This window comes from Aedes albopictus, chromosome 2, assembly GCF_035046485.1.
Source record: "Aedes albopictus strain Foshan chromosome 2, AalbF5, whole genome shotgun sequence".
NCBI classification, from domain to species: domain Eukaryota; kingdom Metazoa; phylum Arthropoda; class Insecta; order Diptera; family Culicidae; genus Aedes; species Aedes albopictus.
This window is the reverse complement of record NC_085137.1, coordinates 153908530-153923659: the sequence shown is the minus strand read 5'-3', so window position 1 is coordinate 153923659 and position 15130 is coordinate 153908530. Positions and strand designations below refer to the sequence as shown.

Sequence of the window (15130 nt, the reverse complement as noted above, 5' to 3'; positions counted from 1 at the left end):
TGTAAGGGATTTAGTATAAGAAAACGTGCTTTTTTGCATTTTTCTCATAAATTGATTTTTTTCGTTTAAACCGATCTAACTAATGACGTTAAAGTATAGCCTAGAATATGCAGAAAATCTTTGCCGAAGACCGCAAAGTGATCCGACACTTGTGAAAAAAGTTATAACGTACAGATTGCTCGGTGGTGCTTAACATTTAACATGTAAAGGAATAACATCAATAATAAAATCTCAATTTTTGGCCCAAGTTACCAGGCTAATAACTTTTTTCACTAGCATCGGATCACTTTACGGTCTTCGGCAAAGATTTTCGGCATATCCTAGGCTATACTTTAACGTCATTAGCTACATAGTATTGGACAAAAGAATTTAAGTTATGAGTAAAATGCGACAAAGTACGTTTTCCCATACAATCGCAATGCGGAATACGGAGACGCAACCAATCGCTCCCAAATTTTGCACAGTTGTTTTGGACGCTAATATAGATTTTTTTTTTTTTTTTTTTTTTTTTTTTGTAAAATTTGGTTGTATTTGTCAGTTCAGCGGTTTACAGTATTATTTACAATTTGTTATTCTAATTTAATTTGTTATTCTAAGTTCAGATGAAATAGAAGTTCGTTCACATCTATTCTAATGTTACACGTGTCAACAAAGCAGATGTATTTTACAACTATTTTCAAAATTTCACTTCGTCTACATCTATTTACTCCCACCAAGGTTGGCCTCAGCAGGTCTTCGAACGTCAGTCTTCTCCATCCATTCATAGCGGCTGCTATCCTCTGCTGTAGGACCGTCCATGCCGGGCCGACACGAGCACAGTCGCAATATTTATGCCGGAGCGTTTCAGTTGTTCGACCGTCGCAGTAGGTACAATTTTCGTTGTCTGCTCTCTGCATCACGAAAAGAAGTTTTCGGTGTTCCCACTTCTCGTTCACCAACAGATATAATTTGGATCTCTCGGCTGAAGATAGCTGCTTTGCATGAATGTTGCGCCACACACGCCGCCAGTCAATCGTCGGATTATCCCGTTCCACTTTAGGCACTTCCGTCTGTTGAGTGAAATGCCGGTGGATAAGATCGGCGGAGGGGTTTTCTTGGATAAGGTGGGGAAGTTGGGAGTAATTTGATAGGATTGTTTTGATATCAGGATTGTCTATGGAGATTGCTGGGCGGGGATGAGCGTGGAGAAGAAGGGATTTGTAATAGGGAATGGAATCGATCTCTTTGTAATGTCGGTTGATGGCGAGCGATTTCGCCTTAAAGGCTGGCAAATGCAGATTGAGGCCTCCTTGGTCCTTACTGCGAACAAGCTGCACAATCGGGACGCGAGCGACTATCCCCCTCCACAGGAATGTGCCCATCGTTGAAGTGATCTTTGCCGTATGTACTGCAAGAGGCGGCAAGACAGACGACAAATACCATAACTTGGAGGTGCCAAACGTGTTCAGCATGATCACTTTTTGATGCAGAGTTAGCATACGCAAAGATTGCAGCCACATTTGTTGCGCGAACTTGCCAACCATCGCGTCCCAGTTAATCTTTGTCATTAGCCGAATCGAGTTCGTGAAGGTAATACCCAAAATTTTGACTACATTGACTGTCTGTAGCCACTGGGTGTTGATCGAATTACCTTCACAAAACCCAACATTTATTGCCACCGTTTTCCGTAGATTCAAACGTGCTCCGGCAACCGTTTGAAAACGAGCGAATATCTCATTAATTGATTCGATTTGACCAGCTGATGTGACGATAACACTGATGTCGTCGGCATACGCGACCAGCAAGTCGTCACCGCATGCTTGTTCGAGCCGACACACCAGGGGGTGGAGGTACAGCACGAATAGGTGCATGGAGAGCGGGTCGCCTTGCCGGACCGAGCGTTGGATTTCGAACGGGCGCGAGAGACGTCCGTTAACCAGCAGCCTGGAGGTGGCTCGGTTGGCAATGTTCGAGAGAAGAGCGATGAGTTCCCGATTAAAGCCGAGCGAACGCATGGTGTCGAAAAGAAACGAGTGGCGGACCCGATCAAACGCATTTTCCAGGTCGAAACTGATGAGCTTACCGGCGCGCCGGTGGTGACGAAGACTCGCAATCCGATCTTTCAGAGCGAGAGTGGCCTGGAAGATGTTACGCTCCGAGTTGGAACATTTTTGCCCGTCGGTTAGGATGCGGTGGGCTCTCATTACGCACTCCAGCCTGGACTTAAGAATGCGGGAGAGCAACTTGTAATCGCTGTTGAGCAGCGATATGGGGCGATATGATCGGGCCGTGTTGTCACCTCCCTTCTTTTTCACCAGAACGATGATGCCTTCCACAAATGCAGGAGGGAGATTACCCGCCAGCGCTTCGTTCAGCAAGAGATTTAGCTCACGGTGGATTACATCAAACACACGGAGATAGAATTCTCGTGGTATGCCGTCGTTGCCGGGGGAGCGCTTCGGAGCACTCGCTTTGATCGCAGCGAAGATTTCTGCGGTGGAGATTTCGTTCGTGCAGGCTTCATTGGTGGGATCATCTGGGGGTATCACGCGATCGCACTCAAAACCGTCGTTGTTGTTATTTGCTGCTTCTTCCGTGTAGAGACTCGAGAAGAAGTTAAGCAGATTTGCTTCGATCGCCGGCGGCTCGACCACGATCTCGTTCTCTTCCGTCCGCAGCTGTGTGATTACCGTTTTCTTCCTTCGCCTCTCCCCCAGCTGAAAGATGGATAGTGGTTCGCCCGCCAAATATGTCGCGTTGACACGCATGAACATGTGCGAAAAATTGCGCTGCAATGCCAGCATCTCGCCTTTCAGCCGATTTATGGTGATCAACATTTCGGGGTGCTGGTAGTACCCGTCGTACGCTTGCCGTAGTTGCGCATATAAACGCTGATGTGCGTCGTGAAATTCGTCGAAGACGATTCGCGATTTGCGCTTAAAAAACGTTTTAATTTTGGGCTTGGCGTATGACAGCCACCACTCCATCCACGAGCCGTAGGCTCTCCGCTGCCGGGTCCAATATTGCCACTGCTGTTGGAACTCTTCAACGTTTTCGTCGGTGAGAAGATGCGGTCGGAGGGACCAGAAACCGCGCCCAGGCTCGTGTCCGAGCTGGGGAAGGCAGAGTCGGAGCGTTACCGCTTTATGGTCTGTAAACGAGCAGACATGGGTATGCGCGGTACGCAGATGATCTCGCAAACTACTGCTGACATAGATGCGGTCGAGACGTGATTGCGCATTCCGACAGATGTACGTGAAGCCTGTATCACGCGGGCACAGCTTTTCCCATGCATCGTGGAGCTGTAGCTGTTGCACAGCTGTTTTGAGCGCCGGGCTGGTATTCGGGCTGGACGAATCGCATGCGCGCAGTACGCAATTGAAATCGCCAGCGAGGATGACGTGTTGAGAGGGATGTCGAAGGTAGTAGGCAAGCGTGCCGTTGAAAAATTCCTCCCGGGCAGCTCGCTGAGCTGTGCCGGAGGGAGCGTAAATATTACAAATTGTAGTGTCGTGCACTCTCACCGCAATCAGGCGGCCGTCCAGACTCTTCTCAACGTGAGAGACCTGAATGTGTTCCTTCAGAGCAACAGCTGTCCCTCTTCTTGTGTGATCCACATTGGCGAAAACGGCAAAGCCAGGCAAGGAGAGCTGTTCGTTCTCTACCTCTTGCAGACACACAATATCAAGATTTAGGCTGTTGATGAAGCTTCGTAGCGCCGCAATTTTCGTGGGATTGGTGATCGTGCCGATGTTGATGGAAGCGAGATTGTACGATGTGAGAGCCATTTATAGTTGCCGATCTTCACCCTGCTCGTCGTTCTTGTCTTCCCGGCGGGGCTTTTTACCGGGTGGTCGATGCCGGCTTCGGCTGCTGCTCGTTGATGCAGATGATTCGTCCGATACATTGCCATTGCCGCTGTTGCTGTGCGATCGCAGCGCATATGTAGGCTTCTTGAATAGATCAGCTATATCGGTGACCTCAGAAGCTTGGGATGGAGGCCGGAGAGACGAGGATGAGGCACGAGTACTTTGTGGCTGCTCGCGGGGGGAAATTGTCAAGTCAACCTTGTCGGGTTGACTGTTGGCTCGTGTACCCGAAGCAGACTGTTCGGTCTGGCTGGGAGGCTTCGGCAGCTCGGGAAAGGCAACCGATGACGTTAGTGTTGGTGCGGTAGAACTGTGACCAGCCGGTTTCGTGTTCGGTGGTCTCGCTCCAGCCGGTTTTTTGGGTGGTTGGCGGTTGCCACTTTGTTTCGCTACATTCGCGTAGCTCTTCTGCACCAGTAGCTTCTTGTTCTGGACACATGATATGCCAGTGTGCGCCAGCTCATTGCAGTGTTTGCATGATAGGAGCTGCCCCTTGTACACGACGTACGCCTGCTGCCCATCGATGGTGACCCAAGAGTCGATGTTTCGTTTGATCAGCATTCGGGCGGACCACACTCCGAGTGGGATGCCTCCGAAGTCGAAGCTCTCACCCCACGTTAGCTCACGAATCGCGATCACTTCACCGAACGCACTCAAAAACTCCACGATCTTCTCTTCCGTCACATCTTCGGGTAGGTCGTGGATCTTCACTTCGACACTTCCATCCTCGATGGTTAAACGAAGCGTGTACTTCTTCCCATCCAATTCAACTTCGTGTCGTCCATCATGATCGTTCACTATTTTCTGTGCGAGCGTCAGGTCGCTAACCTTGACGAACGCACATTGTTCACCTCCACTGCACTGTAGTCTTGTCACATCTTCCTTCTTCAGGCCGAGCACTGTGCGGCAGAAACCATGCACTTTCTCGAAAGACGGTTTCACCGGAAAGGTCGAATAATCGATCCTGAAGGTGTTTTCTCGCCTCATCGCGTAGCACTACACACGCGACGCGGCACTGCGAGGATAAACACAGAACGGCAGAAAAAATGCTTGGCTAATGAGGAGCGCAATCGTAAAAACACGTCCGTGTCTCTCAGAAGCTGAGCGATAACTGAATATAGATTGAAAAAGCTTTGTTCCGGGTTGATACGATCAAATTGAAAGTTTCTCCATACAACGTTGACCCACTCTAGTACTTAATCTTTCAGAAGCAGTTTGCCAGCCGTACGCGGAAAATGATATCCATTAAGACACTGTTGCAAACTGACTCATAAAGTTACGGTAGAAGATTGGAAAGTTTTCAATTGGTCAGTCAGTCAGAATTTGCCTATGTAGTGTTATGGTCACACAGTTTGCGTTTGTCTTCTTGTTTGATTGTGTGGTATGGTTAAATATGTTTTTCTCCTCGTTAAGTCAGTATACGACAACTTATTTTTTTTTTCATCGAATCAATCGAACCCCGTATGCTAAAATATAGTCGATCCTGTGTCAAATTGATTTCTTGATTTCGCTAATCGTTTTCTACTTCTCTGTGTTCATCTCTTGTGTCCTTAAATTGCCATCGGTCCAAAACCCACAGAAACATGTAACTGAATTTCTGTTGGTGTCACAATACCAGCTAAGAGATAAACAAAAATACGCCAGTCAGTTGATTGCAATAAAATAAAAAAAAAAAAATAATAATGATTGCTTGCCAACTATTATGTATTCATCTCCCTACAAATACTATGAAAAATATTCAAATTCGTTCAATTGTCCTATTGGTTCTACCTAGATAAACCATGTCATTTTCTCATGCGTAGCCTAGAAATGTCAACCTAGTCATACACAAGTAACGTTGTTCAGTTAATAAAAGCAGTCAGTTTTTGTCCAAAATGTCACGTCGAACACATTGACGTCAACAATGCATTTAATGTCGTTTTCGTTTTTGATTCAGTTCCAACCTGGGTTGGAACTGGATGAGATCACAGTTTCAACCCCAACCCGACTTCGGTTTCGCTTGTACTAAAGTTTGTTTGAGTTTGTTTGACGTTTGTTTGTTTACACATTTTCCGCCAACCCAGTTCCAACCAGGGGCGTACAATTTCGTTTCAATGATACACTTTCATGCAACATTTGAATGAGTCACTTCAAGTGTTTCATACATTTTTCTAATGACTCGGTCGTTAAAAAAAACTTTTCCACTCATCGTAGCACTCGGTAGTCTCCCACCCGGTCGCATTGCTTGTGCTTCACCCGTCAGAGCATTAGTGTCTCACTGGTGCGCGCTAGTCTCTCAATGGCTACGGGCGCCGGTTAATTGGATTTAAGTGATCGAATTTGTTATCCTCTTTCATAAAACATAATTATCATTCTATTGGCGTGCACCACTATTTAAAAATGTGGTTTAAATAGTGTTTTTAGCATGTTGAAGTATTTCAATGACTCATAAATGAAACGAAAATCCAAGTGTATCATCCCATGTTTCATACACACTTGTTTCTGTAGCAGCAACGAACGAGTGTGTTGCTGGATGAGAGATGAAGCATCACAGCAGTCCGTTCGCAAGGGAAACGATTTGCTACAGTCGTCGTACGTCATGTTTTCCTTTCGAAATTGCACGACCCTGGTTCCAACCCAGGTTCAAAAACGAATTCGACATAAGTGTTCGCACGTTAGCTTTGAATCTATCAACACAATTAAGTGCTGCAAATCTCCTTCCCACTATTAATTCTTCGGTCGATTTTAATTGCTTTATTTAAAGAAAATATGACTAACTAGCATTGCAAAAAATCAAAAAAGCGACTATGACATCAATAAATTACTAATCAAAATCAACCAAACAACATTTTGAAGTCAGATGGCTGTAAAAGGTTCCAAAAGCTGTCACAAATCCTAGAATGCTTTTATTAGGATTTGTTATGATCATCAAAACCTTCTCAAATCCAACCGACTTGGAACTATTGCTTGGGAATAGACTCTAATGAGCCCCGGCGGTTCCTCCGTGTTTATCGAGCATGTCTGATGCATATGATCAGCCATACTCCATCTGGAGCAGCCGATTCGTGATGAACCGTTGGAGGCGCATTAAAGTGTTAAAAAGGTGATATGTTTCACTAAAGAACACTACATTACAATAATCAAAATGAAACTCCTTCACTTTAATACCGTCAACCCCTGCGAACTTGGCCAGGGAAAGTGAAGAGCAACTCTTTACATTTGTACTAAAATGTTCTGCCTCAAAACAATTACCCCCATCACCCCCTTCCATTATCTTTGCACGATGGCAAAAGCTCTTTAGGACATATGGATGGTAACCTGTTCTTCGCCGCAGGACGTTATTTAGAGTCCTCCTTCCTAATATCCCTCAAACATGCGAGAACAACCGGGTAAAATTTTAAATTTTAAATCTAGTTTATACATAACCGGGAGGAGTAAATAAATGAAATGAAAACAACCATTCAGCAGAGCCAAGAAAGGAAAAAACCTGTATATGAATAGAAAAGTACCGTGTTCCGCCGTTGCATCGACTTCAGTGGCATCCTGGTATCTTGTCCTTGCGCGCCGTGTAGAGCAGTGGAAGTCGTTCGTCTTTTGCCTAGCCCAAGGCTTCCTTTTCACTTCAGCTTCTGCTTGTTAGGCACAATGAAATCTGCACCTTTTTTCCCCCGGATCCCAAACAACGGTAACGGCGGTAGTTCGTCAAGTCCGGACTCACAGTTTATCAATTAATTATGGAGCACCTAGAGAAGGCAGCCCAGCCCAAGCAGGCAAAAGGAGCTTTCTACAAGGATAATCAGGTGCGCTTCTGCCTCGGCTCAATGACACGCGGCGGCGGCGACAGCGGCGGGTTTCGCTTGTTTGCGATTTGGGGCACCGAATTTCGTGATTCACTCGCGTTTTTCACAATTTTTCGCGTACGCCAAGCATTGCGGGTAAAAATAGCCGTCCGGTTGACGGATTGCGGGGACGGAACCTTCAATCCTGGCACCGAAAACGTAGAACCGTCGTCGCGTCGGGTCGCGTCTTTAAATTTAGACAATTTTAATCGATTTTCACAATGACACAGAAACGGCAAAACAAACAAACAAACGAATTAGGACTTTTCGCATCGGGTTCCGATATGGATTTTGGCCTCGTGGGCGCCGCGGATTTCGCGTTTTGTTTATCGGAGGAAAACAACCAGCGCGGTCCGTCGTTATCTGTTGTCATGGAGCACTTGGATGGGTATCCTACGTCCGTATGAATATTGCACGTGGTTCTTCAGGATCGATTCTGATATGACGTCATTATTTTTTGCATAGGAATTATTATCTTTTAGGGTTTTCGTTACCAATACTTGACCTTATCAGCAGCAATCGATTTTATTTAATTCATAAAGAAACATTTGGAAACATCCATAATGAAATTTTTTGACATATTGCAGGAGTTGAACTGGGGTCTCCAGTTAGCCTAGTGGGTGAGGCTATGGATTACCAATCCGGAGACGGCGTGTTCCATACTCATTCCAGTCGGGTACATTTTCTCGACTCCCTAAAAACTTGCCTCACAATATACAAATTCGACGATCTTAGTTTTGAAACATTTTTTTATAGTAAAGGGGAATAGTTGTGCTATGAAATATATGGTATCTCCCCCTTTTGTACCCTCCCTATTTTTCTGGGAGCTGAGAATACGTGGCTTTTTTTTATAAATTCTACATGTTTTTGCTCAAATTTCATCGTTTTGCTAATCATCAATAGGGCACAGCACTGTTTTGATTTTGTATGGGATTTTGACGTTTCGTGGCCTTGTTGTTTACAAAATTTCTGTGAGAGTGAAAGAGAAGGAGATAATTTCATGCACTGCCCTATAGTTTTCACTGATCCTTGACATGCAATGTATTACTACCCATCATAGTCTGTTGAAGTTTTGATCCTAAAGCTATTCTAAGGCCTCCAAAGTACTCCGATATTTGTGACACAAATCCAAAGGTGAAAAAGTCATTATTTTAGTTGGGCGCCATTTTGTATTTTCCGCCTTGTTCTGGACTCATAACGGAGTCTTCAAGCCTCGCTGTTCCCATGATCCGTCGGAATACATTTCAGGCCAAACATGTCTAAAGGTCCTATCTGCAGAAGAGAGGCTCTCTTTGGTTTCCCTCTCTTTCGTTAATATCTCAGCTGTTCATTTGTATTATGATTGTCTCCTTGCATTGAACGATGGTTAAAACAAGCGTCTTTTGATTTGTACTGCAAAAATAGTTGAAAAGTGTACCATTACATTGCAATAATTGAAAGAGAAAGTAAACAAAAAAAGCCTCTCAAATCCAGATAGGACCTATTGAAATGTTTGGCCTGATTGGTTTAGTCGAGACCCCCCCCCCCTTACATTCTGCAAAAATACAATATACAATATAGGTCACTCTTACGAATTTTTGGCGACTCCTTTTTAGTGAAGGTGTCGCCACCAAGCGGCAGAAGAGGTACTACTACACACTAAATGCATGCGCTATCCGAATGACGATTATTCTGTCGAACTGTCATTGCATGATGGGGATGCCCATTTCTTCTCAAATAATCGATTAAATAACAATCGATTTATTTTTCAACTACTTAAATTAGAACACATTTTATTCTCTCTTCTTTAACATTTTCTGGCGTAATATAGACTCTCAGATATAGACGAAGTCAAATATCCCCCAATTGTAGAGGCGCTAGTTGAGGTAAGGTGAAAATCGTTTGTTTACAACAAAAGTTATTTTTTGTCTTTAAAATTAACTTATATTTCGCTCTATAAGTGATTATTTTCCATTGCCTCAAATATCATCATTCTCGATGTCCACGCCAACAGACATCGGATTGACAAGCAAACAAAAAATCCGGATGATTGCCCAAGAAAGGCAAAGCAAGTGCTCCTCAACTTGATCACATAAATTGTTCGTAAGTACCTGCCGGATCTAAGCGCAACTGAAAGAGAATTACATTTTCTATACAAAAAGTGCTCGTTTGGTTCTCTACAATGCAGAATTAGATAAAAAAAAAATGTGGCCGGTTTTGATTATCTGGAGTCAGGTTCTGAAGCTGCCCCAAGATATATCTTAGGAACGAAACTATCTACAAAGCTGAAATTTTGACTGATTACTAATCTAGATTGGCTTGATAAAATGTCAAAATTTCAGCGTTATACATCATTCCGTTCTCCAGTTATACATCTGGGAAGCAGAATCCGACTGCGGATAATCGTCTGACCTGTACTGCGCCATAGAACTGTTTGGCAGAGTTACTCTTTTCATAGGGTTTAGTTTACATTTAGTTATCAACTTGAAAAAAGGCACCTGTTTGATAACAGGTTTTGTCTTGATTAGTTATCATTCAGATCTATTTTATCGACCAAAATAGTAAAAATATACTTTATCGTCAGCTATTGAAAAAAGTTTCATATAGAGGATTTGAACATGGTTTTAATTATAGCGCCCAGTGGGCCCCGAACCCTGACGAGTGATTATCAGTCGCAGCCGATAGCCCCTATACCACGGGACTTAGTGAGAGGGAGAATGATTTAAGGATACGTATCGTACTGCAATCACATTGACCGTGGAAAGTTCAATCTATTTTTTTAAGATTCGAGATTCACCCTTTAGGACAGCTTTGAATTGTGTGTTTGGAAGCTGATAAATAACATGTTTTGTTATCATTTAATATTTTTCTCTTGCAAAATTATTGATAACTAAACTTGCTATCGGCCAGTTACTATCAATTTGAAAAGATAACAAAAATAACAAAATTATAACATCGATACCACAATTGACTAGTAAAGTGATATCACTTCGTCGTCCGCGTTTACTCGGGAAACCCTGACAAAAGTACAACTCCGTCAAGGCGAAGCATAGGTAGAGTGAACTTTTCTCACTTTTCATCAAGTTCTGCTCCATAGATATACAAACGATCCATTTCTTAACAGAGAAGTATATTCATCTATCACAAATGATACGATAAAATTGAGCAGCTCTTGATATGCCTCTGGTTGGTGATCTTCCGGTTTTTTTGTAAGCTATCCAATCCGATATATGTTAGCGTGGGCATCAAGAATGATGATATTAAAAGTTATTGTCAAAGCAAAATCGCAACCACCAGTTAATATTGAAAGAGAAAAAATAAAACTTTGATGTTAACGGATTTCGGCGCCGTTACAATGAAGGAAAATTCAAATTCTTCTATAGATGTATTTGCAGATGTCATCTATAATGAAATTTTATTTTGTTTGTGTATATTGTAAATCGATTATTTCGACACTGATTTTTTATTTGGGCCTAGCTGACATTTTCGAGTTCTCTTCATCGATCCTCTCTCTGTGTTATCACAGAATGTATATTGAGTTTTCCAAAGATTTTATGGTTAAAATGCGAAGAAGATAACTACATGTTGCTATAGAAACAAAAAGAATAATGATTTTGTTTGTTTTGATTAAGTTATTAGCGAAAGAGAGAGTCGACGAAGAGAAATCGATCAAGTCAGTTAGGCCGTTATGAAAAATCATTGTAGATTTATTGTCGTCGCGGTTGAAACCCGAACAATCGAGTTTTCTCCAAATCCATACGTGGAACCAAACCTCGGACGTTGTGCGCTGGGCGGCGGATCTGGCCCTCTAACCATTAGCATTAGCATTAGCATTAAGCGAGTCGCACAAATTCGTAGGTGGTACAGTCCTAGACCGCTGATATGAGGGTTGCTTCCTTCCCGTCCGAACCAAAGCACAAAGATTTGGGACTAATCTCTGACTCTTAGACAATACTGACGCAATCCTCCAATGGTCGAGCACTGTCCTGGTCACGTCCTTGCGACTGCTGAGGAATGGGAAAGGATGGTTAGTTTTGAGCACCTATGAAAAATGTAGACAACTCTACGATCTCTCAGGCCTAGGTGTCACGGAAATTTGGGTGATATTAGTGGAAGGGTAAACTCCAAAGGATACGCTTGGTTAACGTTCAGGCACACCATTGTTAGACTGCTTCGAATCAGTTGTTTGGATGAATTCTGGTTTCCTCGTCATCTTGTTGGCATTTGGTTGAATTACTAGATTCTTCGGTTGATAATCTGAAATATAAAATAATATTAACGTCAAATAAGCCACATATTAGTGATACGCTCGCCACATTTACATATTTTTAAAATATTATTTGTGTGGTATATGTCTGACAATGATCATCTCTCAGTGTCTACAGAGTCTTGTCCCTCAATATGTTAACGGACAATTGATAACGCACGCACATTGCCCACCCGGGGTAACGCCTACGCTGTCGACTGACAGCTGCTGATGAGAACATAGCAGGCCACCGCTCTGCCTCTTTCTTCGGTCAGCGTTCGCCCACGTCGGACATGCTGCAGTGCATCGGGTCGCTGCGCTGGGCGACTCTCAACGAGAACCATAAGCCAAATTCCCACATTATTTATATCGTACGATACATTTTCCCATATAGCCGAGGCGGTAAACGCACGGGTATTCAGCATGACCATGCTGAGGGTGACGGGTTCGATTCCCGGTCGGTCCAGGATCTTTTCGTAAAGGAAATTTCCTTGAATTCCTTGGGCATAGAGTATCTTCGTGCCTGCCACACGATAAACACATGCAAAATGGTCATTGGCAGAGGAAGCTCTCAGTTAATAAATGTGGAAGTGCTCATAGAACACTAAGCTGAGAAGCAGGCTTTGTCCCAGTGAGGACGTTACGCCAAGAAGAGAGAGAGATACATTTTCCTGAATCCTGCTGAAATAAAATATTAATTAGCAGTACATTGAAACACAAATACTACAAAACACAAGGAAAAGAGCATCAAACTTTGATCTTGGAATATTTAAAAATACGGTAAATATCAAGATCAAAATTTGATTTGGTAGATCTTACACCGCAACGCACCATTCTCAGGCGGATCTGGCCCTCTATCCAGCGCACTTATTCCGGTGCACGTCCGACGCACGGTTTGGCAGAGAAATTTTTTTTCGCGTGTCAAAAATTTCGATTTTCAACTACACGAACAATATATATTAATCGATTACATGGGAACAAAAAACTTCGACACCCCTAACAGCTTTTTCGAGAAATGTCGCATTGCACGGTAAACTAAAAGTGATCAAAATACAATTATTGACTTTTTCTGACAACAGGTGGTGCTGTAATCATTCACCAACGGTGTCTCCATGTCGTTGTATGTGAAAAGGCGAAGTGAACTATATTGTTAATCTATATATATATATATAAATGCAGTGGCATACGTGGGACCGCGCATAACTTGCGAACGGAAGGTCCGAATTTGGTCGTCTTAGTTTTGTTCTGTTAGTTTTCACCCAAGGAAGGTTTATGAGGCATAAAACATAAAAGAAAATTAGAGTTTTTGAAAATCGATCTTCCATACATTTTGACCGGGGATTTGGTCTTGGCTAGAAACTTAAAACGTCAAAAAACGCAGTAGGCAAGACAAAGTTTGCCGGGTACAGCTAGTATAATATATTTGTAATCTGTGTTTGTATGACTGTTCATCACTGTTTGATACTGTGCTCTATTTGTGAGAATCTTATACCATAGTTCCTGTTAGTAAAGTGTCCGCAGACGAGTGAGGAAACTGAGGGTTCAAGCCATCCTATAAGCATGACCCTGAGAATCCCTAAATCCCCAATCCCTGAGCTAGAGAGTTACAAAATGGCGCCCAACGTGGGGCCCGATGGATTGCAATGGCGACTCCTATCGGCGCGCTAACGACCATCGTTGGTCGTGGGTGGAATGGTACATCACCTCACGACGTGGCAGTTTTTTGACACGAAACCCAGTTTTCGTTGATGGGTACGCACGTCCGGGAAGGTGGTTCCCGAGGATCTTCTGTCAGCGGTAGAATAAAAATACGGAGAAAAATGCCCAATTGACGGACCTAACCACACTTATTAGCACCTCATGACTTCACTATGAAAAGCCCTATAAATTGCCCTACTATAACAATAAATTCAAGAATTTACCTTTTTCTATAGTTTCTTCACACACACACACACACACTTTTCAATTCTTCGTTGTGTTGTTTGTTCGTGTCTAGCTTTTAGCATAATAGTAACTGTGGGAAATATCTAATTAGCTTTAAGTTCTTTCTAACAACTTTCTAGATACTAACCGTACTAATATTTGCATGATTTGTTTCGAATAACATTTGCACTAACCGTTACCTACTAACAATTATTTCGACCTAAGAAAAAAGATACAACACTGAATAATAAAACTTTCACAATATTCAAATTTTAACAATTTACATACAAACTCTATATTCTACACCAGTGATTCCCAAAGTGGGCGAAATCGCCCCCCTGGGGGCGAAAATCAGGCCCAGGGGGGCGAAAATTTGGGAAATCAAAATTGGGCGGCGAAAATACTAACAAGGGGGGCGATTTTTCAATGAATGGAAAACATCAACATCAGTATTGAGTTACAAGTCGAAAATATCAACTGAATCATAAAAATTCCCGTCAAGTTTACAGTTCAATATTTGTCTGGCATAATAAAAAATGCTGTTACTATTAAACATCGACTTATTTTACAGAATTATTGGTATTTATGTGGACTCTTTGGCAAAATTGCTAGAAAAAAAAAAGACTGCCACACGTATTTCTGAAGGAATTTAACGAACATTCGTGAATCGTGATCAGTTTTTGTCAAAATTATGAAAAGAACAAAGTTTTTTTTTTCGCGAATTGGTGAGCAAAATTCCGTTTCAACACGTAGGCGGATTTTACCATGGAATTTTCAAGCAAAAGCATGAGGTTCAGACGAATTTCAGAACTATTTTCTGATGGAATTCGTAACACAGTGTTTACAAAAAAAACTCCACACACAGTATTTGAAAATTTTTCAGAGAAGTTTCTCGGAGGAATTCCAAACTTTACTGGAAGTTAATTTGAAAACATCTCAAACATCTGCGTAAAATTCCGTTCAAATCTAGTCATGCATGCTGCATATTTACTTATTTAACCCTTATGTGGCCGGCAGGGTACCCGGGTACCCAGCACCCATTTAAAATACACGGTGTAGAAAAAAGCAAAAAGTTTGCCGGCCACATAACGGTTAATAATTTATTTGAAACACAGGAAGTATTCAAATTTATAAGGAACTCATTGGTTTGGATCTGCATTTGTATTTTGAGAAAAGTAACTACATTAGAAAATACACCGATATTTATTATTAATATTTTTCCTGATTATCGAAATTTTCAGCCCTCGGCAACACACCGATATTTTTCTGAGTTGCACTTTTTCACAAAACATATTTTTGTAATTGTTTCTAAATTC

The 15130-nt window shown here is 42.5% G+C and overlaps 1 protein-coding gene across 1 annotated transcript in view; it reads right to left on the bottom strand.

The window, feature by feature from the left end:
- Positions 1-8054, bottom strand: part of LOC115253569 (dynein intermediate chain 2, ciliary) — a 109279-nt gene extending 101225 nt beyond the window's left edge. Inside the window, exon 1 of the mRNA XM_029874830.2 lies at positions 7337-8054. Within this exon, the coding sequence (XP_029730690.1) occupies positions 7337-7369 (33 nt within the window). The 5' untranslated portion in view covers positions 7370-8054. The remainder of the gene's footprint in view (positions 1-7336) is intronic.
- Positions 8055-15130: the final 7076 nt, after the last annotated feature.